Source organism: Sminthopsis crassicaudata, chromosome 1, assembly GCF_048593235.1.
Source record: "Sminthopsis crassicaudata isolate SCR6 chromosome 1, ASM4859323v1, whole genome shotgun sequence".
Lineage (NCBI taxonomy): Eukaryota > Metazoa > Chordata > Mammalia > Dasyuromorphia > Dasyuridae > Sminthopsis > Sminthopsis crassicaudata.
The window spans coordinates 611,908,176-611,933,272 of NC_133617.1; the positions used below are offsets into that span (position 1 = coordinate 611,908,176).

The 25,097-nt window shown below is 33.0% G+C and overlaps 1 protein-coding gene across 1 annotated transcript in view; it reads right to left on the minus strand.

Moving 5' to 3' along the window:
• The window catches only part of LOC141551040 (endogenous retrovirus group K member 7 Pro protein-like), a 112,229-nt gene extending 90,302 nt beyond the window's left edge, over nt 1–21,927 (minus strand). The window contains exon 1 of the mRNA XM_074282285.1: nt 21,824–21,927. Coding sequence (XP_074138386.1) covers nt 21,824–21,927 — 104 coding nt within the window. The remainder of the gene's footprint in view (nt 1–21,823) is intronic.
• Between the last annotated feature and the right edge of the window lie 3,170 nt (nt 21,928–25,097).

Below are 25,097 nucleotides of genomic sequence, written 5' to 3' on the forward strand. Positions count from 1 at the left end.
TTCAGAACTTGCATTCTACTCTTCTGCTTCTCACATGGTTATGTTGGTCAGAATTTCTCATCAGGTATCTGTCAGTCACCCACACTAATCTCTTCTCAAGAACCGTTTTCATCATAATTCCCAGAAAGTCAAACACCTGCTTCGGATTCAGAAGGTCCAAGTTTGTTCTCTCAGGGATTGTCTTCCAAACCATTACATATTTCCTTCGCTTCCCTGTGCTTTATTCTCATATTTAGGATTCCATTGTACCTTGTCAGATTATTTTTCTCCTTCATTCTCCTCTTGATACAATTTTTCCATTATTTCAAAGATTATTTCACTGTCTGATAAATCATAGACTAGAAGAGGTATTTCTCTACCTTTTCCCCAGGGAGATTCACCTATATCCTATATTCCCATTGTTATTTTTTAGAAATGAAAACCTAGTTCAATCTTTGTGAGTCACTAGAACTAATACTGGCCAATCTTTTCAAACCTGGGAATGTGAAAGCCTCAGTTTTCTGCATTTCTTGTAATGAATTATCCTGGAAATTGCCCTGTTTGCTGCATTAGGATTCTGTAATCAGCAATTCCTTTAGGAGATTTTTTTTTGTCTTAAAAATTGATACTACTTGCTTAGATTCATTTTTATTTGCAATTCCTGCCAAAATCTAAATGAAAACAATGACTGTGCTCAGTTATTATCCATAGCTAATCTGAAGAAATTTGACTTCTTGCCACTCTTCAATATTTTCTTTCTCATCTTTCTTCTTGCTACTGGTCAGAGTTTTATATGCTGCCTATTATCATTTTATATCTCCATTGTTACCAATAGGACAAATCTGGTTTGACTAACTAAAAAATTATGTACTTTTTATAACTAAGAGGTAGTATAGCATAGTTCATAGCCCTGTGGTCTCTGACACATACTGACTATGTGACTTTGATCATGATCCTTAATCTCTCAGTAATGTTTAAAGCAACTCTGCAAGGCTTTGCATTCAGAAAAGATATTGATATGCTTTGGTTATGGAACTGTCCTCACTTACTAGGCCATTATATCAATGAAATCTTATATCTAATCCCTATCAATATGATATCTTCAAAATCTACTTCCATCTATAGAAGTAATGAGATGAGAGGTCATAATAAATCACATTTCACCAAAAAAAAAAAAAAAAAACTTGTGCCTCAGTAATCCATGATCTCTACTTGTATAGTTCCTCAGATTTAAGAGGCAACACTGACAAGTGTATGTGACAAGTTTGGTGTGTGAATGGGGAGTCATTGATGACTGTGAGTTTGTGAATCTAGTAACTACAAAGAAAGCAATGCCCTCAATAAGAGAGGGGTGTTAGGAAGTGGAATTGATGGGTTTAGAGAAAAGATATTGAGTTAAGATTTGGAAAAATGTGTTTGAGATGGTTTGAAAATACCCAGTTCGAAGCACAAGAAAGATAGGTTAGAATACAAATCTTGGAGTTATTTGCATAGTGATAGTAATTAAAATTTTGGCAACTGTTATGATCTTTTTTGATGATCTAGTTCAATGAGTGGTCCATGCAACTTTAAATCATATTGTCTTCATCCATTTTTTTCAAATTGTGTAGTCATGGATCTCATTTAGGACACTCTATAATATTCAGGGTTTGAGATGAAGGACATAATGGCATCCCTGAATAGGAGTATGTCATCTTTAAGGACTCCCTCTTAATTTTAAATTCTATATAGGGGATATTCTATGTCAGAAAAATACAGGATACCTCAATTGTTTTAATTTATGCTTCATTTGATGTCACTGAGTAAAATTATCTCTATGGTTGAATAAAATAAGGAATTTTGTAGTCATAGGTTAAGATCGTACAAAATTCCTTATTTTATTCAACCATAGAGATAATTTTGTATTAGAGCCTTTAAGGCTTCATTTTGCTCTTATAATTTAAATGACAATAAGTAAACATATGTATTCATACATGATAGATACATAAAGCACTTAAGTGTATATATGCCAAGCAATATACTAGACAGGAGAGACAAATACAAAGACAAAGTTAATTCCTGTCCTCAATGAAATTAATTCTAATAATGGGAGACAACAAAAACATTCTATTTTGGGAGAGGAAGTTTTACCACTAGGTGTTGTTTATATCAATGAAATCACAATCCTAGGCCTTATCTCTATTCCAATGGTGGATGGGCTGTGTGATTAAGCTGACTGATTCTATTTTTGGTCAAAGAATAAGGTTCAATTTTATAAATAAGAAAATGAGAGAGAGTTGATGTTGATTATGTTCTTATGTGTATATATTTTGTTTGCTTGTTTGGCAGACTATGGAAGCAAATCCCAAAGATATATATTCTAATATGTTACAAGTAACATGATTGGAATAAATAAATGTCTGACATTTTAAAAGGACTAAATTGACATAGCAATCATTCATAAACATAATCTCTTATCAGCTTCTGAAAATTCCTAGTGTTAGAAACTTATCACCATATCTTGGCCACATTGCAAAATCTATACAAAGGATTTTCTGGTTTGCCATACATATCATCCCAAGAAAACTACTAACAAGGAGTCACACTTCCTATATGTAGTCAATACTATTACCTAAACATTTATTATAAATTATGTGCTAGTAATTGCTGTTAACAGATCATCAAATAATTCTGGTCAAATGTTATTTCTATTTCCTTTGTAAATATCTTATTCAGTTTCATTAACTTTTAAGACATGAAAAATCTATAGGATAAATATGTCATTTTAAAAAATGTTTTTCTTAGAACTGTTATTTCTTTGATTTAAGGAATTAGGAAAATCCCTCCAACAATAAAATAGGCACTCACTTTGGAATTTATGGTCTTAGACTAGAATACTATAAGGTTAACTGACTTGCCCAGGGTAACAAACAATAGTTGTCTCTTAAATATAATCTATCAATTATATATTATCTTTTTCTCTATGATCATCATCTGTCATCTTTCTATCATCTACCTAAATTAATTAAATCAATAATTATTGTTCAATACACCATTTAAATAGTTTTTCCCTAGTGATCTAAGTGACAGCTGAACTGGTACACATACAGACTAAATGGACCAGATTCAAGAAGAAAAAAATCTAACCAAGATTAAAATAAATATGGCAGCATTCATTGTAATATAAAGTTCTTAAAGGAAAGGACTGTGTTATCCTCATTGTAGTTCCAGATTCCAATGGAGTCAAAGGGAAATTAGTAAATGTTTACTGAAACTGTTCATTCAACAGCAACAACAGCAAAAAATTAGTATAAGATCTTACTTATCCATTTAAAATCCCTCTATTGCACTACTATATGGGTAATAATCATTAATGGTTACAGACAGCCTACTGAATTTACTAGTAACTAGTAATTACTACTAGTGCTATTCCTATTTCATGAAACTGACATTTTTTGCCAGCTGACAATAAGTATTGATAAAAAAAAAAAGTAAAAAATCAAATAAAATCATTTCAGTGGGTCTGAGATATCATCAAAGGTCAATGATTAAGATGGCAACTTATCAATGCCTGCTGATACTATGTGACTTTTTTTTTTTTTTTGCTGAGGCAACTGGGGTTAAGTGACTTGCCCAGGGTAACACAGCTAGGAAGTGTTAAGTATCTGAGTCCAGATTTGAACTCTGGTCCTCCTGACTTCAGAGCTGGTGCTCTATCTACTGTGACACCTAGATGCCTCCTACTGTGTGACTTTTGTCCAGAGGTGATAAACACAAGACCCAAAACATTTCTGAATATAACCCAAACCAGATTAAATGTAAGTAGTAAATATTTAACAAAATAAATAAAAACACAGTAAAGCATAAATTATGTTAATATGTGATTTTCTAAGTCAATATGCAGACTGTAGTGATCCTTATGAATGGTTTAGTAACCACAGTTTCTATTTAAGTTTGATACCATTGCTTTTGTCTATAATGTCCAAGAAATTCATCACAAGGTATTTGTGTGGAGGATGGAAATGTTTGCCAAATATATTCTTGACCTTCCTATAAATGCTTTGACATGGTTTGAATGTCAACAGAGCCAGAAGGCTTTTCATCACTTACTCGTCCTTCCCCCACCTCTTGCTTTGGACCAATGATGATGTTTTTTTCTGATAATACAAGAACATTTATGGGATAATACATTTATTAAACATTCCTTATCCCAATCATTGATATGCTGAATGTTCCTGAAGTTATGGGATTTACTTTATAACAAAATAACTTATAGTGATAGTCTCATGTATAAAATCCAGAGTGCAGGGATGGGTTTTTTCACAACTGAATTCCATCAGTATCATTTTGAAAAATTATTCAAACAATTGAATATTTTAATTATTCTTACACTTGAATAGCACTTTGCACCTTTCTAAAAGTTTCATACAGTCTATCATTTTACCTTCATAATGACTCTTTCATATAGATAGATTGTTTTATTACTATCATTTGATAGATGAAGATATTAAAGCATAAGTGTCTCTTATGTTCTTGTCAAAGGTCACAAATCATAAAATTATTTTTTAAGTCTATGCCTATTATTTCATTGATACAGATACCTCCTGCTGAATATATTCCAATACTAATGCTGACTAACAACTGGATCTGTAGATTTTTAGCCATAAAGAGTCATTTTGGGGTATTGAGAGGTTAAGAGATTTACTCAAATAGTCAGCATAAGTCAGAAATGTCTTCTGGACATTTCTCTCTTCTCTACACATAGCTTTTAAATGGTATATTATTACCAACACTATTCTGCAAAAAAAAAAAGTCAAAGTAAAATGAACATCAGTTATTGGAAGGTTGAGCAATTTTAGCACAAGAACTGCCTTTTGAAGAGAAAACATCTTTAAAAGCATATATGCCAATTATTAGACTAAACTTAGGACACAGATATAAAAACAAATACAATCCCTGCCCTCAAAAAGCTTCCATCCTATTAGCCAAAAAAAATATACAAAGAAATATGGTGGCCAGAGTGAGACACTTGCATTTGGAAAGTTTTGGAGTGATGATTTTGGAGTAATTAGAATCATAGAGGAATCGATTGACAGTCTTCCTAATACAAAGTATCAATTTAATTTGGCTTTTAAAATGAAGAGGGAATGATAAGGAGGCCTACTCATCCATATAACAGACTCAGTGGGATCATATTTTCAATAACTTGTGGTCAATTGTGTAACTGTTATAAAGTTTATTGAGTATTGGTAATTCAAATAGGTAATATCATTATTTATTACCCCAATGAGAATATTTCAATTTTCTCACCTGAAAATTATAAAATGCAGTTCATTGAATTCAATGACTTTATAATGCATTAATCATTCCTAATATTAATTTAGGGGTTTCATAAGATAATGTATTTTGTGGCTCAGATGTATTTTTTTTCTTATCAGATCAACGGCTTGATTATCTTGATAGTAACTGAAAATTGAAAAGAATTGGGCAATTATTAAAATGACAATTCATTCTACAAAGTTTGTGCCAGGAGGGGCTATTTAGTTCTAAATTTGTCAGTCAATAAACATTTATGGGTTTACTATATGCCAAGAACTGTGTTAATTGTTGCAAATACAAAGAAAGGTAAAAGACAGTCCCTGTCCTCAAGAAGCTCACAATATAAAATAGGCAATGATATTCAAACAATTATGAACAAACAAATTTTTGTACAGAATAAATAGAAAATAACCAAAAATGAGAAGTCACTAGAATTCAGAGGTACTGGGAAAAGCTTCCTGAACAGTAGAATTTCAGCTGACACTCAAAAGAACTCAGAGAGAGGACAATAATTTTTTTGTTTGTTTGTTTGTTTGTTTGTTTGTTTTTGCTGAGGCAATTGGAGTTAAGTGACTTGCCCAGGGTCACACAGCTAGGAAATGTGTGTGAGATCAAATTTGAACTCAGGTCCTCCTGACTTCAGGGCTGGTGCTTGATCTGCTGTACCACCTAGCTGCCCTGAGAGGACAATAATTTGAAAAATAACTAATGATAACAAGAGCAACAACAACCAAAATCGAAATACAAACAAGAATAAAGAATGCTAACCATAACCAACATGAATCAAAAGATTGACATTACATCTCAAACTACAATATTAAAAATTCCAAATCAGAGCTTCACAAAGGAATGTCTTCTGAATAAAATGTAAATATGAAATTAAACTAGAATAATTACTGTATCAGAATATTCTAGAGTTGGCTTGTATATTTAATAATCTCAAGATGGTATAAAAAGAATCTTTTTATTACTAATTTGCTGTGTGATTTTTGGCAAATCAGCTAATGTCTCTGGGACTCAATCTCTTGAACTGTATAATGAGAGAATTAAAATAAAACCTCCAAAGTTTTAATATTATTCTACATGAATAGGAATCTTAAAGGAATAGGTAAAAATCCAATTCTAATTTTTATACTAGTTTTTTTTTTCCTTTACCAATTAATTCCTTTGAGGTAATAAATGCAACAAAATGAAAAGAATTATTTTTTTATCTTCAAGATGTTCTCTCTCTCTTATTATGGCAATTAACAATGATTCGGTCATTTGTTTAATCTTAACTTGGTATCAGTGTTTTCCTGAAAGTCAGACTAGACAATAAGGCAATTTTACTACAAGGAAGCTAGTATTCTTTTGTAGAAATAATAAAGAAAACAAATTAATAAAAACTCACCAAAATGTCTTTGTTTCATATTCCTAATCTGTGGGTCCCCTAATCCAATGAGAGGAGCATAGGGCTATATTATATGCCCTTCAAAAACAATACTGATTTAAGATTAATTCCCTATAATTTGTGTTAGGTGATGTTTTAGTTTTGGGTTTGCTTTTATAATATTGACATTATGAATATTGTTCTCTTAGTCCTATTTGCTGTGTCTATTCATAAAGTCCACCTTGTTTCTCTGAACTATCCATTCTTTATCATTTCTTTATAATATAAAAATAAAACTATATCAAAACATTGGTATATTACACTTTGATTACCCATTCCCCAATTAATGGGTAAATATTCAAATTATCAATTTTGTTGCTATAAGAACTGCTGCTACAAATATATATATATATATGCATATACATACATATACACACACAGATATATAATACACACACATATCTATATATATATATATGTATATATATATATGCACACACATACAAACACACACACACATCACACACACATGACCTTTACTTCTGTCTTTGACTTCCTTAGCATACATATCTAGTAGGTATGTATCACTAGGTCAAATAATGAAAAAAAATCTTTCTCAAATAATTCCATATTTTAAAACACAACCTCTGACATTTTAGAATATAAACACACAGAGAGCTGATAAAACTATGGTATGATAATCAATCTGATTTCTAGGAAATTTAAAACATTTACAGAGTAGAAGTCATTCTTTTAAATCTCATTTTCCAGGGGTCAGAGATAATTGTCTGACTGAAAAGAAATCCTTATTAGTTATTCAAATATTTCTGACTTTTTAGTATAGTTATTTCTTAAGGGAGTGCTTTCTTGTGGTCATGGAAAAGTTTATAACTCTAACCCTTTTTCTAGCAATGGTTTAAGAAAGATTGGCAAAATCCAAAGGGTAAGGAAGATAAAAGAGATTGTGTTTTAGCTTGTTTCCAACATTACAAGTTTATTAAGTTATAAACTATTTGCCCTATGCATACTTCCTGTAATCTCTTAACATTTTGTGACAGGTTTAATATAGCAAAATTAGACATGCTCCCACAGTCATTCTGACAGCTACCTGGTTTCCATGCATTAACACCTTTGGCTCTTTGCCCAACACAAATAAACTTGAAAAGAAGGCTAGGGAGCATAGCCAGTGAAATCAAGTAGCATGAAATTTTTAAAAAGTAGATTTTAGTAGAGAAAAGAAAATGTCTTGAAAAACTTTTTTTGACATGATTTTAGACAGACCTGCTCAGACGAGAGAGTTATGGGTGGGAGATAGCTAAAGTTTATTAAGGGTATTTCAATGTTCTCTAATATCCTACAAATCTATTAAAATGATATCAAGTTACAAATGACATTAGAAAACTATTTTCCCTTTATATGAAATGTCTAGCCAAATAAATTCAGAGTAAAAGCATACCCAAATAAGAGCCATTTTTCTTTAAATATATCACTAAAATTGCAGAAGATTAAATGGAAAAAATATTTTAAACTATTTTTTTTTACTTTTTACTAGAACAAAAACGTGGCAATTATTTACTATCCTGACAGTATGTGAGGGCATGTAAAAAGAAAGGAACACTAATACAGTTCTAGTAGAGCTATGAAGTGGTCTAGCCTTTCTGGAAAGAAATCTGGAGTTACAAACATGCCCATTCCCTGTGATATAGAGTTTTCCCTCTGGGAAAATAAAGAGGACCAAAGAAAATTCAGAAATTTTCTACCTAAATGACATGGCAACCAGTGGGACATCTAGCTAGAACTATCTAATAGGAAGTCAAATATGGAGAACTATTATTCAAGAGTAATATTCAGACCAGATATATTATTTGGAAGATATCTAATTTTTACTGGAAGCAGATAGTATTCTTTATCATTAGTTCTTTAAGACTATCTTCTATCATTGTATTGTTGAGAATAGCTAAGTCATTCAAAGTTCTTCATCAAACAATATTCCTGTTTGTGTGTATAATGTTCTCCTGGTTTTGTTTATTTCACTATGCATCAATTCATGCAAGTCTTCTCTGTTTTTTTTTTCCTGAAATCATTCTGCTTGCATTTCTTATAGCACAATAATATTCTATTATAATAATATACAAGTTCGTTTAGCTATTCCACAATTGATGGCCATTGCTTTAATTTTCAATTCTTTCCCATAACAAAAGAGCTGCTATAAAGATTTTTGCACAAATTGGTCCTTTTCCCCTTTTGTGATATCTTTTAGATATAGCTCTAGCAGGGCTTTTGCTGGATTAAAGGACATGCATAGTTAAGGCATAGTATCAAATTGCTCTCCAGAATGGCAGGATCAGTTCAGAACTCCATGACCAGTGCATTAATGTCCTAGTTTTCTTACATTCTTTCCAACATTCAATATTTTTCCTTTTTTGTCATATTAATCACTCTGGTAGGTATAACCTCATTATTTTAATTAAATTATTTATTTATAATTAAGTTATGTTAATTAAATTCCACTTCTTATAGGAGACTTTTTCCTATCTTCACTATCTCGCCCTCTTATGTCAATGCCTTTCCTTTAGATTATGTTCCATTTACCCAATTTAATAACTTTTTCCTTTTTTATATGTTGTCTTAGCCAATGGAATGGGAGCTCCTTGAAGATAGGGACTATTTTTTTGCCTTTTGTTTATCTCTGGCACTAAACACAGTGTTAGGCTTCATAAACACTTGTTGACTGACAAAAGGGAGCCACTAACTCAAGGAATACTCAAGATAGAAATGAGAGATGGAAAATACTCTTGAGGGGAAATCAAGATGGAAAATGAGATCAAGGACAAAGGCAATATGGATAGATTATGGTGGAGTTGGGGGAAAAAAGGGAAAGAGCATTTATATAGTACCTATTATGTGGTAGATAATGTGCTAAGTGGATTTTTTGTCTGCTTGGTTCTTGTTATTTGCAAATATTATCTCATTTAATCCTCACAACCTTATAAGTTAGGTGTTATTTTTATTCCTTACAATTGAGGAAAACTGAAGCAGAGGTTAAATAACTAATCCAGGGTCACATAATTAATAACATCTATTATCAATATTGAGTTCATTTCTTCCTGACTCTAATCTCAACTATCTACCCACTATGTCATCAACTGCCTCTAACCAGTTAGTACAATCAAAGATAGTCTACTTTCTTTTTATAGATTAGACCAAAGAAGAATGAGTAAGTTAAGGTAGAAAGAACATTTGAGATATGTAAGAGTAGAAATGAAGGAACACATAATGGCTTGTCTTCTTCTTCTTAGTAAAAATAAGTGATAATATCTATTAGGTGTTAGGAATGGGGAGGTGTTTGAGGAAAAAGAATAAACTTGAAACAATTGCTAATGGTGGGTTGGGAAAAGTTTATTAGCCAGTCTGTTCCAGAGCTATTGTTGGTATAATATGTCCTCTTTCCCATTTATTAAAGTGATGTTTAAATTTCAGATAATTTGTTGACCCAAGTCCATCTAATTGGTGACAATTTTAGCTCTCAGCATAGAATAGGCAGTAATCTGTATCACTACAAAATCAAGTAAACCATTACCAAAGTAAAGTGAGGTAAAAATCATTATAAAAACAATTCTACATTGTTGCCAGCTAAAGAGGCAATAGAAATTGAGTCACTGGGTATCTGTTGAACAAACATGGCTTCCTACTCATAGCTTCCATGCATCCCACACTGGTTTAACAGGTCAAAAGACTGATTTGTTGATTGATTTAATTAAATATGGAATGCTGATATTTGATTGAAAAAAAAAACCTACTCAAACATTAAATCCCATGACTTCATACTGGAGAACTAAAAAATAAACAGGCATTTTAGAGATAATAGGTTTGGGCAAATGGATGACTAGGATAGATAAATAGGTGCTTCTTGAAATATAACCCTTTTTAAAAGATATAATTTCATTGAGGAAAAAAGAATAAGAAAAAATACTTTGGTACCAGGAGTCCAATTCTCCAAAACAATTAGAGTGTTTTGAAGAATTAATGAGAATAGACATTAAGATATTTAATTCAATGACAAAATTACAGATGCACATGGCTTTCCATTTGATTTCATAGAAACTAGATTGGCAAAGGTAAACAAAGACATGTGGTACTGAATGTAAATATCTCAAGAAGCAAGTTGTGGTGTAATGGGAAGACCCTTGGCTTGGGAGTCAGAAGATGTGTATTAGAATTCTGATCATTTCTTTACTTATTGTAAGACTAGACCAAATCATTTAATTTTTCCAGGTCTCATTTTTCTCATCTATAAAGTAGGGGTAAGAATATCTGCACAATATGTATTAAGTATCTACTTTATGCAAAACCATTCTTGAAAAATTGAAGGAGAATGGAAAAACACATTCTTACTCTATTTAATTTATTAAATTTGATTTATGTATTCAAGGATATTTGTTTACAGATCATAACTTTTATCAGACTTCAAAGGTCATGAATGGCAGCTTTGGGTTCATATTTACTCTGAACTAATTTCAGTATGTGCCATTGTGGACAAGTGAAAATTCTAAGTCATGTTAGAACAATTGAATATCATATAATTATTCATACAACTTTTTTCTCCCCTTATTTTTTTCATTTTGAAGTTTAAAAAAATAGAAATCTTTATTAAGTGAATTAAACTCTCAATTTCTCTTGATTGACAGAAGCAGAGGAAGTAAATGGGGCAGTTATTCTAAAGTCACATCAGAGAGGATTGGACAATAAATAAGTTAAAGTTACCTCCTACGTAATATTAAAAAGGACTCTTTTCCAGATTGTGACTGGTTTCTCTGTCTCTTTGTCTTTCCTCTCTCCCTTTCTATTTCTGACTCTTTCTGCCTCCTTCCCTCCCTCTTTCCTCTCTCTCCCTTCTTTCTTTCCTTCCTTCCCCCCTCTCACTCTATGTGTCTCTCTCTGTGTCTCTCTGTGTCTCTCTCTGTCTCTGTCTCTTTCTCCCTCCCTCTCTCTGCTTCTCACTATATAATTATATTACTGACTTACCACCCTTTAGGATGAAAACATTTTATGGAGAAAAATTTTTATACTCCTTTGTGTACAGAACATTCACAGTCTGCTTGCTTATGCCCATTATCAGTCTCTCCATTTTTCTTTGGTTCACCTGTAATGTTGATTATCCTCAGATTGTGGAAGATTATGATTTATAACTTTGATGCATTCCCAGAAGAATGTATAAAATAGATTATTCTATTAAATACTTGTACTATGAAAAAGATACATTGGACTTATAGTCAGGAGACATATGTTCAAATACAGTCTACCCCTTACTACCTGTTTGACCTTGCATCAGACATTTAACCACTTTGGACCTCAGTTTCCGAATCTGTAAAATGAAGGGTTTACATTTCATGATCACTAGAATCTCTTTCTAAGTCAATAATCCTATGACCTTATTCACATTACACAGAATCTAAGCACATCAATGATGCTTTTAAATGGCAATATTTTCTATTTGACAAAAGGATTATTTCTATCACTGAGTAATGTTTATTAAGTATCTACAAAGTGTTGAGCTGTGCATTGATGGAAATGATTTGAAAATAGTTTCCAACATGAAATCCTTTACTCCAACTATTTTGTATATAGGAATGGTGGTGGAGGGGGCTATATCTCTAATCTCATTTTGGAGTGTTTTTAAATTATTTTATATAAATATTCCTTCTCATTATATACTATACATCAAAATTGAGTATATTTCTCTAAAATCAATTATTCAATATATTTTTATTAAGTGCCTACGATGTTCTGGTCACTGTGCTAAGTGTTGGACATGTGAAATTTGAGATAAACTTAATGAAGGGCATCAGATTTTATTTTTAAATGGAGCATTTCCTTATTTGACATGACTTTTTATGTTTTCTCAGTTGTAATAAAAATATGTAATTATGTCCCCATCTTTTATATGAATGACACTGACTAAGATTAAAGAAGAGAGCCAGTAAAAAAATGGAAAATGAGATATAAATGCTGTCAGATTTTTATTTCATCCTGTGACTATATGACACTAACCCAATTGGCTGAAAAGTGAAAAGTTTTATTATATAAACCATTACTTCGTCTAAAAGAGGATAATGAACCTATTGACTTTTCCCCCCATTGGTCTAAATAAATTTTTTATGGCATTGAATGAATTGAGCAATTGCTTTGGCACCACAGAAGAAAAGGAAAACACACAAGTACAATATCAACTATCAATAACACCCAATGTTCTAGTATGGCCAAGTTGAGATTCTTTGTTTATATTTTTACAAAGCATATTTATATTTAATTAAGTTTATCTTTTTTCATTTTAATATATATATAGTTCATTATAATAAACAGATGATGGAATATAATGGGAAAATAAAAGGATGGGGAGATCAAGGGACACAAGTTTAAGTTCTAATTCCTACTTCTGATACCTCCTCATATAACTCTAGGCAAATCATTTAACCTTTATAACCTTCAATTCCTTTATTGAGAAAAAAATCATAATACACTTAGTAGTTTCTTCAGATGGTCCCTGTGAAGATCAAATGAGATTCATATAAATCACTTTCCAAAATGTAAATGATTATACAACATACCCCTAAAATCTTATTGCATCTTTAAGACATTAAAACATTAATCTGCACAATAACTTTGGGACACTTTGTATTAAACAGCTTTCATCATTACACACACACACACACACACACACACACACACACACACACACACACACATATATATATATTATTGTATTGCCACCACCAGTACTTCCACTATCATAAAGAAAATTTTACTAAAGGAATCTGATTCTTCCTAGTGACTAGGTTACTTTCTGGTATTAAACTCAGTACACTAATTCTTGTCTAGTAGAACTAGAAAAGAACTTCTGTTCTGAGGGTACCCATAAATCTACTCAGGTACTCTTTAACATGAATACATGGTAATGTAATATGTTAGTCTGACTAACAGAGTAAAATACTTCCCAACATTAGATTTAAAAACATGCACAGTTTAGGATTTAGTATAAGTATTGTAGTTCATGTGCTACAATGATGCATTCCTATGTCTTTTTACTTTTTGTATTTATAATGTGAATTCTACCTCCCCCCCTTTAGATTCATACATCTTACAAAAAGCTCAGGCAGGAAAAATAACCCATCCAGGTGATGTATTAAGTATTATTGTATATTAGACATTCGGGAAGTTTTACCACAAACTATCTGAAATCAATATTTGTCCCTGAAAGCTTTGCAATTCAAGAGCGGAAGATATTAGATTTCAATTTCAGGAAACAATTCTCAACCTAAAGAAAATTAATTTAAAAGTAAAAATCACAATACTTTCTTTTCATGTATTAAGTGTTCTTTCTACTTAGGCAACTACTAGCTTTGATAAATTAAAACTCTTTGCCATTCTCCAACATGTGCATTTTTCTTGCCTTTGGTTAAATCAGAGGTCTACTTTCCTTTCAACAGTCATGCTTATTTGTAAATCAGAACTAATCCAGGGCAAAAATGATGACATTAAGAATTGTTGGTAGGAGGGAGCAAATTGACATGCCATAAATGTAGAAAATCATGCTCAGGGAGTTAGAAGGCTTCTGAATATGAAAGATGGAGTTGGTGTAATGTTTATACTGCAATCCTTTTAGTCTCTTAAATCACTTTCCTAGACCAAGGGTGCCTATTGGCCAAAGGTGAGTGTAGTGAACCAGGTCCTAAATTATTGTATTCAGTAATTGTTGACATGTGTATACTTTACAGTGCTAATTTATTTCACCATGGACCCAGTGTTTATGCACATAGAAATGCAGATTTATAGTATCTAAGATTAAAGTGCATTTTTTTTTTGAGGGAGAATATCCAAGTGGAATTATTTTCTTCATCTCTGATTATTTTGGGAGTAAAGGAGAAAAAATCCAAAATATCTTTGTTAATGGTAACTTTCCCTATAATATGAAGGGCAGTTTGGTTCAGATGTGTAAAAATTCTTTTTCTGGAAGAAAACTATATTCATTTATGCACACATACATATATGTGTGTGTTGTGATTTTTGAAAATATAAAATATTACAATAGATCTGGAATTGATGATATGAACATGGGAATGACAAGAATCTGAAAACATTCATGGGATTTCCATCCACAAGAGAATAAAGATTCAGATGGAGTTGGAGGGAGTACTGGAAGATACTTCATTGGAGTACCTGTATCTTTTTACTTGCTAAGCAGCAAATTCCAAAGATGCATCCATCAGGATAGATGAGATATCACCCTAACTGCCCCCTCTACCACCTCAAAAAGATTTCTACTCCTTCTCCCCCAGCTGGATTACAAAAGCTTGGGAGGAAATGATAAGTTCCTTTATCTCCCTCTTTTGGCATGTAGAGTGGAGTAGAATAGAGGATGTCAGAAATCCTCCCATCAATACCTGCCATCCTGAGCAGGCCATCTGTATCCTACCTAGACAAGAGTAGTTAAACTGCAGAGTTATTGGATGGTCCCTATGGGTGAATTTTTCTTAAACTTGTTCTCTTCCCAGATATCTCTTCTTCCTATGTTTGCTTCCCTCAGTTGAGAGCTTCTTAGTCCTGATAAAATATATTATACAATGGTGAATAGAATTTGTTTCTCTTTAAAAACATACAAAATCTTCTAAAAATACAATGAACTTTTAGGAATATACAGGTATTGATGATTCATTGATTTGGATAATATTCAGAAAAGTTAACATTCTAACTTGAGTTTCAGAAATCCTTAGGTGCTGAGAAAAAACATTCCCCACTAAAGACAAAAATTTCATGGCAATTATCATCACATGAAGTTGTATGCCTCTTCTCCTGAAGTTCAGCTTTCATTGAGATCCAATAGACAAAGTAACAAATCACTTCACAAAGATGACCTGTAATAGTGTACATGGTCCAGAAGCTCATCCAAACAATATCTCCCCCTCCCTATAAGTCCAAAATTAAAACTTATTGGTATGTAGAATAATATAACTGATAAAATTGAGTGTTTTGCCACCCATGAAAAAAGAAGACTTTTAAAAGTAGATTTTCAATTTTATACTGACAAGAGAACCCACTAGGTCTTTCCTTTCTTTAATTTTTGAGTAGCACAGACATACATTGATGTCATTGCCCAGCTGGTACTTCCATCTGTGATCCCAGGTACATCGGAAGTAAGGACCTTCACTAAGATTGGGATCCAGATGTGTGATTTTCTCAGAAATTTACCTGTTTCAACCTCTAGATAGTGACCAGCTTGAATATTCATGGTCTCACTTCAATAATTCCCACTCATAGGATATTGCTGCTAAGCAAGAAAGCACATCCCATTTGTGCTATTCCCACCTCATCCTGTATTTCTAATTCTTGTCTTCATTGTCTCTTATATTAGCTCTGCTAAGCCATTTCTCTAGCTTTCTGTTTTGTGGGACTCCTATTTTCTTAAATTTGTTATGGATATGAGATAGCTCTGAACCTGAGAGAAAATGATGATAAAAATATAAAAAATAAATAAATAAGGCAAATCAATGATTTGCCTCTTTATTGGTTACATTAATGGTGATGCAGTATATAGTACTTAGGGAAGAGGTTTTCATCTTCAAAGCACCTTATAATTGAGCATTTAGAGCACTTGGGATTTTTTTCATCCTGTTCTGGGAGGTCAGACTGCAAAAGCCATTTAATCCAGTTATTTTGCTTTTTTTCCTCTCTCTCATCAATACTTGAAGCAAATTGTTGGCATAAATGACTTTCTTTAGCTGACATGGGTTCCTGACCTTTGCCAAGAATAAGTTCAACTAGAAAAGCTTGTTCCTCAGCCACTTGAAAGATTTTTATCCCACTGATCAGTCAGCCATTATCTTCAGGCAAGCTTGTGTCTCCATTCACCTACCTCTGGAATGCTGAAAACTTACTCACTGCAATATTGTTGTTGCTTTGAGCATTGTTATACAGAGTTATTGTCATGTTGCCATTATACCTTTTATGTGGCTGGCCTGATCTTGTGTGGGTAGTGAGGAAAGTCAAGAGACAACTATAGGAAAATTATTCCTCCTCCCCTGTGTGTAAAGTGCTACAACAAAATCTTGGGCTGCTGGAAATTTCCCACTTGCTATTCCATTGAATTTTTGTGGAAATACTCTGAGAACATTAAATGCTTCATTGTTATCCACTGAGCCATGACTGTGGATTCATGAGTTGCATACCAGTCTGAGCAAAACATGTCCCTTCCCCTGAATTTCTACAATATATCATTTAAGCCTTTTTACATTTTCATAAATGTAAGTGCAACAACTATTTCCTAGAGAGCTTGTGTGGGATGATTGTGAAAAAAGGTGAGTAGAGAATGGCTGTCAGATGCATAGGATCACAATGTTAAAGTCTAATATAGGTTCTGGAACTACTCTCCCATACCTCAGTCACATTGGCAGTGTAGGCTCCCAGAGAATAGGTACTACAATCAGTCTGGACCCTAAGTAAGCCCAAGGAATAGACTATGATTTTATATCATTATGGTTCACAAGCCCTACTGGTGTGCTTTCCATAATGATTATCAGTCTATGTGAATTAGTCAGCCAGACATAAGTAACTTTAAGAAAAAGATAATTACCGAACAAATCATTTAACCCTGTTTACTTCAGTTTCCTCATCTTTATAAATAATGCTGAAGTAGGAAATGGCGAACCAGCTATCTCTGCCAAGAAAATCCCAAATGCAGTCAAAAAGAATTGTATACAACCAAAAAAAGAGACTGATAACTTTATTAAAAACACTGATATTTTCCTTCAAACCCTTTCCCACCTCAAATCCATTATACTCTCCTTCCAACACCTACAGAATCTAAGGGAAAATATTATTCACAAATCCTAGACATCTTTTTGATGGAGTCTCAAATATTTTTCTCTTTAGGTATGCTGTAGTTTTTCTTCCAAGTTCTATAAAAGCTTATTATATTCCTTTCTTCATTCCAAACTGTATTTATCTTTGTTTCCCAATGAAGACTCTACTAACAATTTGTTGCTATTCTTGGGATGCTATTATGATGATACAAAATCCAATCATTTGGGTCTCTGAAGTTAAAGAAACCCTTAAGTCAAAAAGGAAGGAAAGAAAACCAAAACTGAGGTCAAAGCTTATCATTTTATAGATGACACACAAGATATGACTGAATTTCCTCAACCAACTTCCTGTGCAATGTCACTCCAAATCATCCAATATTTCTAAAGGTCATTGAAACTGAAGCATGTTTTCTACATTTAGTCTAAAGCCTGTGATTGATTGATTTGATAGAATATCCTTCATTCAGTCTTTCTTCATTCCTCTCTGATATCCACTCAGATTCTGGACTTCTTTCTCTACCACACTCCCACATTGAGTACCTTCTCCTCTTCCTCCTCCTCCTGGATTTTGGGCTTCATATTTTTTTTTTTTTTTGACATGTGGTTTTCTACCATTAAAATTTAAATTTCTTGGGGCAGCTAGGTGGCGCAGAAGATAGAGCATCAGCCCTAAATTCAGGAGGACCAGAGTTCAAATCTGGTCTCAGACACTTAACACTTCCTAGCTGTGTGACCCTGGGCAAGTCACTTAACCCCAGCCTTATTAAAAAAAAAAAAAATTAAATTTCTTGAGGGAAGGGACTATCTTTTTGCATGTATGTGTATTCCTACTACTTAGCATAATGACAGGTAGAAAGTAATGGCTTAACAAATACTTATTGACTGATTCAGAAAAGGATTATCATGTAGTTATGGTTATCAGGATATATCTTGATACTTAATTCAAGTGGAGGAATAAGAATTATGTAATGGTTAATCATTATACTCAGAAAATATATTTATAGATGAAGTGACCTTAGAATATCTATTCCTATTCTCTTTTTTTAGCAGTTGAGGAAGGTCAAAGATGTCTAAAATAAGCATTTATTAAACATTTACTCTATGTCAGACACTATACTTGGTGCTGGACATATAAATAAAAAACTAAAATCATCCTTCCATTTAAGGAACTTATACAGTGTAAAAAACAGAAACAAAAGATACATATACAATGTAATTTTGAAGTGAAAACTTCAAAAGGAGGGAGAAGATCCCAAGAAAAGCTTCTTGAAAAAGGTTATATCCCACAAAAGAAAACTTAGCTTCTCCTCCCGTATACTACACCCATATTTTCCACATCTGCAACTTTGTGCTCTTTAGAAGGAATTTCTACTCATACTTTCTGTCTATAGCATCTTTCCTATTCTCTGAGATTACATTAATACACTCTCTCTTTCAGAATGTGTTTCTAGTTGCTTTCTCCCGTATTTCATGTAGTATTTTCTATATCACTTTTATACTTATCATGTCAAATATAATGTTACTTCATGTATTAAAGTTACTAAATGTATTACTCTAGTATACTCTAAGATGCATTATGACAGAAAATGAGTCCTATTTAAACTTTGTACTTCCCCCACTAGCTAATAAAAGTGCTGTAAACACAATGAGAATTAAATGATTGCTGGTTAAATATTAAATTGAATGGTGGAACTATGATCCTTTTTCTTTTGCAAACAAATTATTTTTAAATAATACGTATAAAACAAAAAGTCAAGCTAGTGAAACACAAATGAATTTTTTCATTTACAGAAAAGCAGAGAGAAATTAGGCTGGTAGTAAGAGCTAGTTTCAAGCCAATGAAGTAAGAAAGTCTATCCCATCAATAAGTTTTCAGCTATGCCTTGTATCAAAAACATTACTTGCTAGGCCTAATACATCTATTATATAAATATGTTGGATAAATGCTGTTGGATAAATGTCCATTGGTATAGCAACAGGATTTTGTAACTATAAAATCACTTGCCATTTTTTCTCAGAATTGTGTTTAATACTTTCAGCTAATCTCCATATAATTTCTGTGTGAAATCATCTGTCTTTATCCGATGATCAAAGGTCCTTCCCTCAAGGAGCTTGCATTCTAATGAGAAAGACACCATGTAAATAACTAGGTGCAGAGATCTTTATACTATAGATGGAAGGCAATTTCAGAGAAGAAAGCACTAGCAACAGCTTGTAGAAGCAGGAAAGGCCTCCTATGCAAGGTGGTATTTGAGCTAAGTCTAAAAGGAATTCAGGAAATTTATAGGAGGTAGAATTAAGAAAGGAGAGCATTCCAGGCATATGGAACAGATAGGGTAAAAGGCATCCAGAGGAGAGTTCATATATTAAGGGATGGACCTGTTTTTGCTTTTTTTTTTTGCATCCTCAGGGCATAGTTCAGTGCTTGACTCATAGTAAGCACTTTATTAATGCTTGATGTTTTTGGTCAGTCTCAGATTCTTAGTCCTTGTGGAAAGAACAGCAAAAGCTTTGGGATCTTAGAAAATCAATTAGAAGGCTATTAAAATAGTCTAAGCAAGAGATGATATTTACCTGAATTAGGATGATGACTGTCTGTGTCACCACACAGGAGATGTATACAAGAAAAACAGAAGTGATGCTATTTCACAGCAGTTTGGATAGTTGAGATGAATGAATGAGAATGAGAAGTTAGAGGTGACATCAAGATTATGATCATGGGTGAATGGGGATAGTGATAGTCTCTTCAATAGTAACAGGGAAGTTAGTAAAAGAAAAGGGTTTGAGGAAAGTTAATAAATTCTGTTTTGACAACTTGAGCTTTAAAAGTCTTCAAGATATGCAGTTGAGATATCTATAATGAAGTTGGCAATTCAGATCCATGAGAGAAAGAGAATACAGCTGGATTTATAGACCAGGAATTCATATCCCTTGGAAGTCAGTCCCTTACCTTCAGGTGAATAACCTGAATATTTCTTCATGATCCTTTCATCAGAGGGCACACCAAATTTCCTAAAGGATTCTCATCAATAGACAGGGAAATTCAAATAGAGTTTCTAATTCACTTCCCTATTCATAAGCAGGCAAATTTAGAAGGAAAATAAGCTCAAGGCACAAGAGATATAGAGTCCCTAAAAAATGGGAGTAAGCCCTTGAGGTTGAATATAAAGATTTTCAGGCCATGACACAAACCTTATCCTGGAGATTTTCAGTCCCTAAGGATGTCGGAGAAACTATTCAGACTCATAGCAAAATAGAAAAAATCATTTAGTTCCCTTTTAAAATGAAAAAAAAAAAAAAGAAAGAAAGTAAGAAAGAAAGAAAGAAAAAGTAGGACTATATGTGCTCACTCAGTGTACTCCAAGCAAACTGCCAGATCTATTTTAGGAACATAATCCTAAAGGATTATCACCAGAATCTGACTTGTGAGGATACATGGCATCAAGTAGATCCAATCCCTGAACTAAAGCTAAGATATTCAACAAAGTGTCAATTCCTGGTTGGAAAATGTCTCCAGAACTTTGGCAGCTCAAGGAGGACTCTATAAATGTGAAGGGCACAAACATCATGCCTGATCCAAATCCTTCACTCACCCTACGTTTCCAAAACTCATCCAATTTGCTTATATAGATTGAAGTTCCAGGACTCTAATCTGTGTGTGCAGGCAGTGATAGTAATAATAGTAATAAAAGTAAAAGCAAGAACAATAAAGCTATCAATTATATAATGCCTTTTGGATTTGAGTGGAGCCTAAAAAGATGGATGAGATTGGAAGCAGTAGAAGGAAGAGAGGTAAGGTGGTTGCTTTCTGTGGTTAGAATTCAAACAGGATTGATCAAGAAGACACTCAAAGGAAGATAATTCAAATTCCTATTTCTCTGGAATTTTCTCAAAATGGATCTATAAGGCTGAAAGAAGATAGATGAATTGCCAAAGATTCCATTGATATTAAGTGTGCAAACCAGGATTTCAATCCCAAGCTCTTTCTATTAAATTATTGATCATTTAGTTAAATGAGAAATACACATTTACACACAGTATATATATGTGTGTGTGTGTGTGTGTGTGTGTATACAGATATAAATTCACATAACATTTACAGAAATTTATATTATGCAAATTAAATTTTATATAAAGAATTCTGAAAGAAATCCACAGTAAAAAAACAAAACAAAACAAAACACGATATAGCTTTACTGTACTTTGTGCTCTCCCTCTCTCTGATTTCCCATTCTCTCCTCCTATCTTAAGTAAACAAAAACTTCCAAGTGAAAATAGAACTATGAGGATTCCATCTTGGAGAGAAGAGACCTTCACATACCCACCAATCTGATTCCAGTCCCCAGTACAACCTAACACCCCTGTGTCTGTACTGACTGGCAGTGATTGTCCTTTTCTGTCCATGATCATGTCTGGCTCCCACATGTCTACCTGCACATATTAGTCATCCCTTTCCTTTTGGTTCTGGCCTTGTCCATATAGATGGACTTAGCCTATATGTTCCTCCTCTTTCTTTTGCCTCTCTGTCGCTAGTCCCCATATATCTTTGAACCATATGCCCCTCTCCTTCAATGAACTTATGGTCCCTTTTCTTGCCTCCTTTCCTTCCTTTCCCACATTCACTGGCAAATTCATATTATATAAAATTTGCTTTACATAGAGGCCTAGGGAATAGTGCACTTAGATAAATCAAGAACAGTCTGTATATACATTTATGCATGTTTAGATGTATATATAAAGTCTTCCCCTATTTTTAATCTGAGATAAAAAAAGGAACTTTATTTTGAAGAGGTGCCAGGAGAAGTTGAGTTAATCAGAATTCTTCTGGACCAATTGCTTTGTGTGGTATTTTCTGCTACACTGAGTCTTTAAATTATAAACACAAATAAATTAGCTTGAGAAAATATTTTAATTAATTGGAAATAATCTTTAAAACATTTTAGACTGTGAACAAGCTTTTCTTAAGTGCCATTAGATTATCTCAAGATAAAGCTTGTGCTTCTGTGAGATTTCACTTTTATTTAGTGATTATTTGAGATTTTTTTCACATAATAAAATAAATTTGAGAATTAGAAAGAAAGTTATCTTCTAGTCTAATGCATACTCCAAATGAGTCTCTCTATGACCTATAAATTATCATTCATATTTTGCCTGAAAATCATTATGATTAACTTTCTAGACCTTGAGAGTTCCAGGAACATTAGCATTATTTGGAACATCATAGTCATCTCTTTCCAGAATCTCTCTTTTCCTTCTCCTAGAATAAAATAAATAATAATTATTAATTTTTTATCATGGCCCTTTCATCATACCATCTCTCCTATTCCATCCCTACTTCTCCGTTTCTTTTTACCTGTTGTCTTTCCTTATGAGAGTGCGATCTCATTAAAAGCTGGTAATCTCTTCTCACTTTCTTTTTACCCCTAAGACTTAATATTTCTTGGCACATAATAGGTACTTAATAAATGTTTACTGACTATTGATTAATTACATTGACTTGAGATCTATTTAACTTAGAACTCATAATTTTTCACATGTGTCCCTATATCTCTAGAAATGTGAGTGGTATGAGTCTTATATATCAGGGAAGAAAAAAAACTGAAGATCAACTTGGCTTTTAATTGTTCTTCACCCTCAGGAAGGACCCCTGATTCAGTACCCATGCAGTTTTAAATATAGTATGAAAATTACATCCTGAAGTTGGTTAATTGCATACTGGGAATGAGGGACACTCCAGTCTTCATTTATAGACTAGAGGCAATTTATGTGCTAATATGTTCATTTTTGATTAGGCATACTTCAGAACAGTTTTAATATAACCCCCTGCTAAATAAACTATAGCACTTTTTTTTTGTATCTAGGAAAAGAATTGCTCTTTAGCTCTAAGCTTCATTACCATCATGTAATTTTCACATTTGTAATATCAAATCTCAGTGGATTTCCTGATGTAATGTGAGAGATTGACATTTGTAAAATAATGACTACTTACCTTTGTTGCACCTTCTAAGAAGTTTCTATGAATTTGAATAAATGGCCAAAATGGGAGGGGGAGAAAAGTAAAGGAAACAGTGTTCTTGTTTACAGAGGATGATCAGTTCATAGGATTCTAAATTTAGAGCTGGAAAGGACCTTAGAGGTATAGGCATTGGGACCCCAAAAGGGTCTTAGTTTGTCCTTTTGTGAGACATTACTGCAAATACCTGAGAATAGGCTAGATATAGTAATGATGAACAAACTATATATAACCATCTCTCTGCAGGGGGAAAAATGTTGTTCCTAGGTAGGAAAAATCTTAAAGTACTTGAACCTAGAAAAGTTCTCATTATAACTCAGTCCCAAAGTCCAATTAATTATACTTTTATTTATAACTTAATTTTATATTTTCTTCTCCTAACATTGTAATGTCTTCTATAGATCTTTCAATTCTATATCTTCCCTACTTTTTTTCTTTGTCTCCTCAATCTAACTGTAGAACCACCAATTGGTCAGTCATCTGCCACTTTGAGGGAAAACATGGCTATCAGACCTCATGTCATATCCATGGTTCAATTCTCCCTTTGTGCACCCTGGCTAAGCTGGCAAAGTAAAACTAAATTCTCTGCAGAGAGTACAAAGGCTGCAAAATACAGATGCAGAAACTGAATCCCAGAAAGTTTAAGTGACTTTCCTTATGTCACAAAACTTGTTCATGGCAAAGCAAAATTTTGAAGCTAAATGATCTCTAAATCCCACCCCCTTTCTCTTGTATAACTTAAAGCAGGAAGTAGAGCTTAATTGTTCTTATCCTTAAATGTTTGTCATTTTTTCTAATGCCAGGATTTTTTCATTGTCTCCAAACATACCCATCACATGTATTATATGTAAACGATGTTATCAAAGGATAATTAGGTGAGATGTTCATGTTTTGTCATAATTGATATTCTGTCAATAGGCTAGATAAGTATGCTCTAAGGGTTAATGCTTCCGTGTGGGGTAGAAAGCAAGGCCAGTGAATTTCTCTGGCTCACTCCATTAATCCAGTCAGCACAATGGATTGGATTAGAGATGGGGCATCATAAATCAACCTGAAGTGCTAGGGGTAGGAGTAGCTAATTAATCAGCACTGTCATTCTGTGGGACTTGCAGCTGCCTCACTGTGTTTGGGCTGGGAAATCCATGTATTTAACTAGCATGTTCTTAAACAGATTTCTAGGAAAGTTGTAAATTTCAACTAACTTATAGGATAAATCAACTAGTGGGATGCAACCAATCATGTTTTTGAGAAGTATCTGTGTCTTTTTATATGACATCCATGCATTGTTTCATTTCTTTTCCCACCTCCTTCATCTAAATTCAATTTATTAGGTTATCCTTTCAAATGGACATTTCTGGGACATTATGGTCAAAAAGGGGACATTTTACAAGATTTTCTTATCTTTTACTAGTAAAGACACATTTTATTTAATACCATAAGTAAGATTTATAAACTTCTTTTGGAACAGTAGGACTGAAAGTTAAGTAGTATAAATATTATACCCATTTTAGCAATAAGAAACTAAAGCTTAGGGAAGTTCAATAATTAGTTCATGGTTTTGTAGCTAGTAATTCTAGGAATT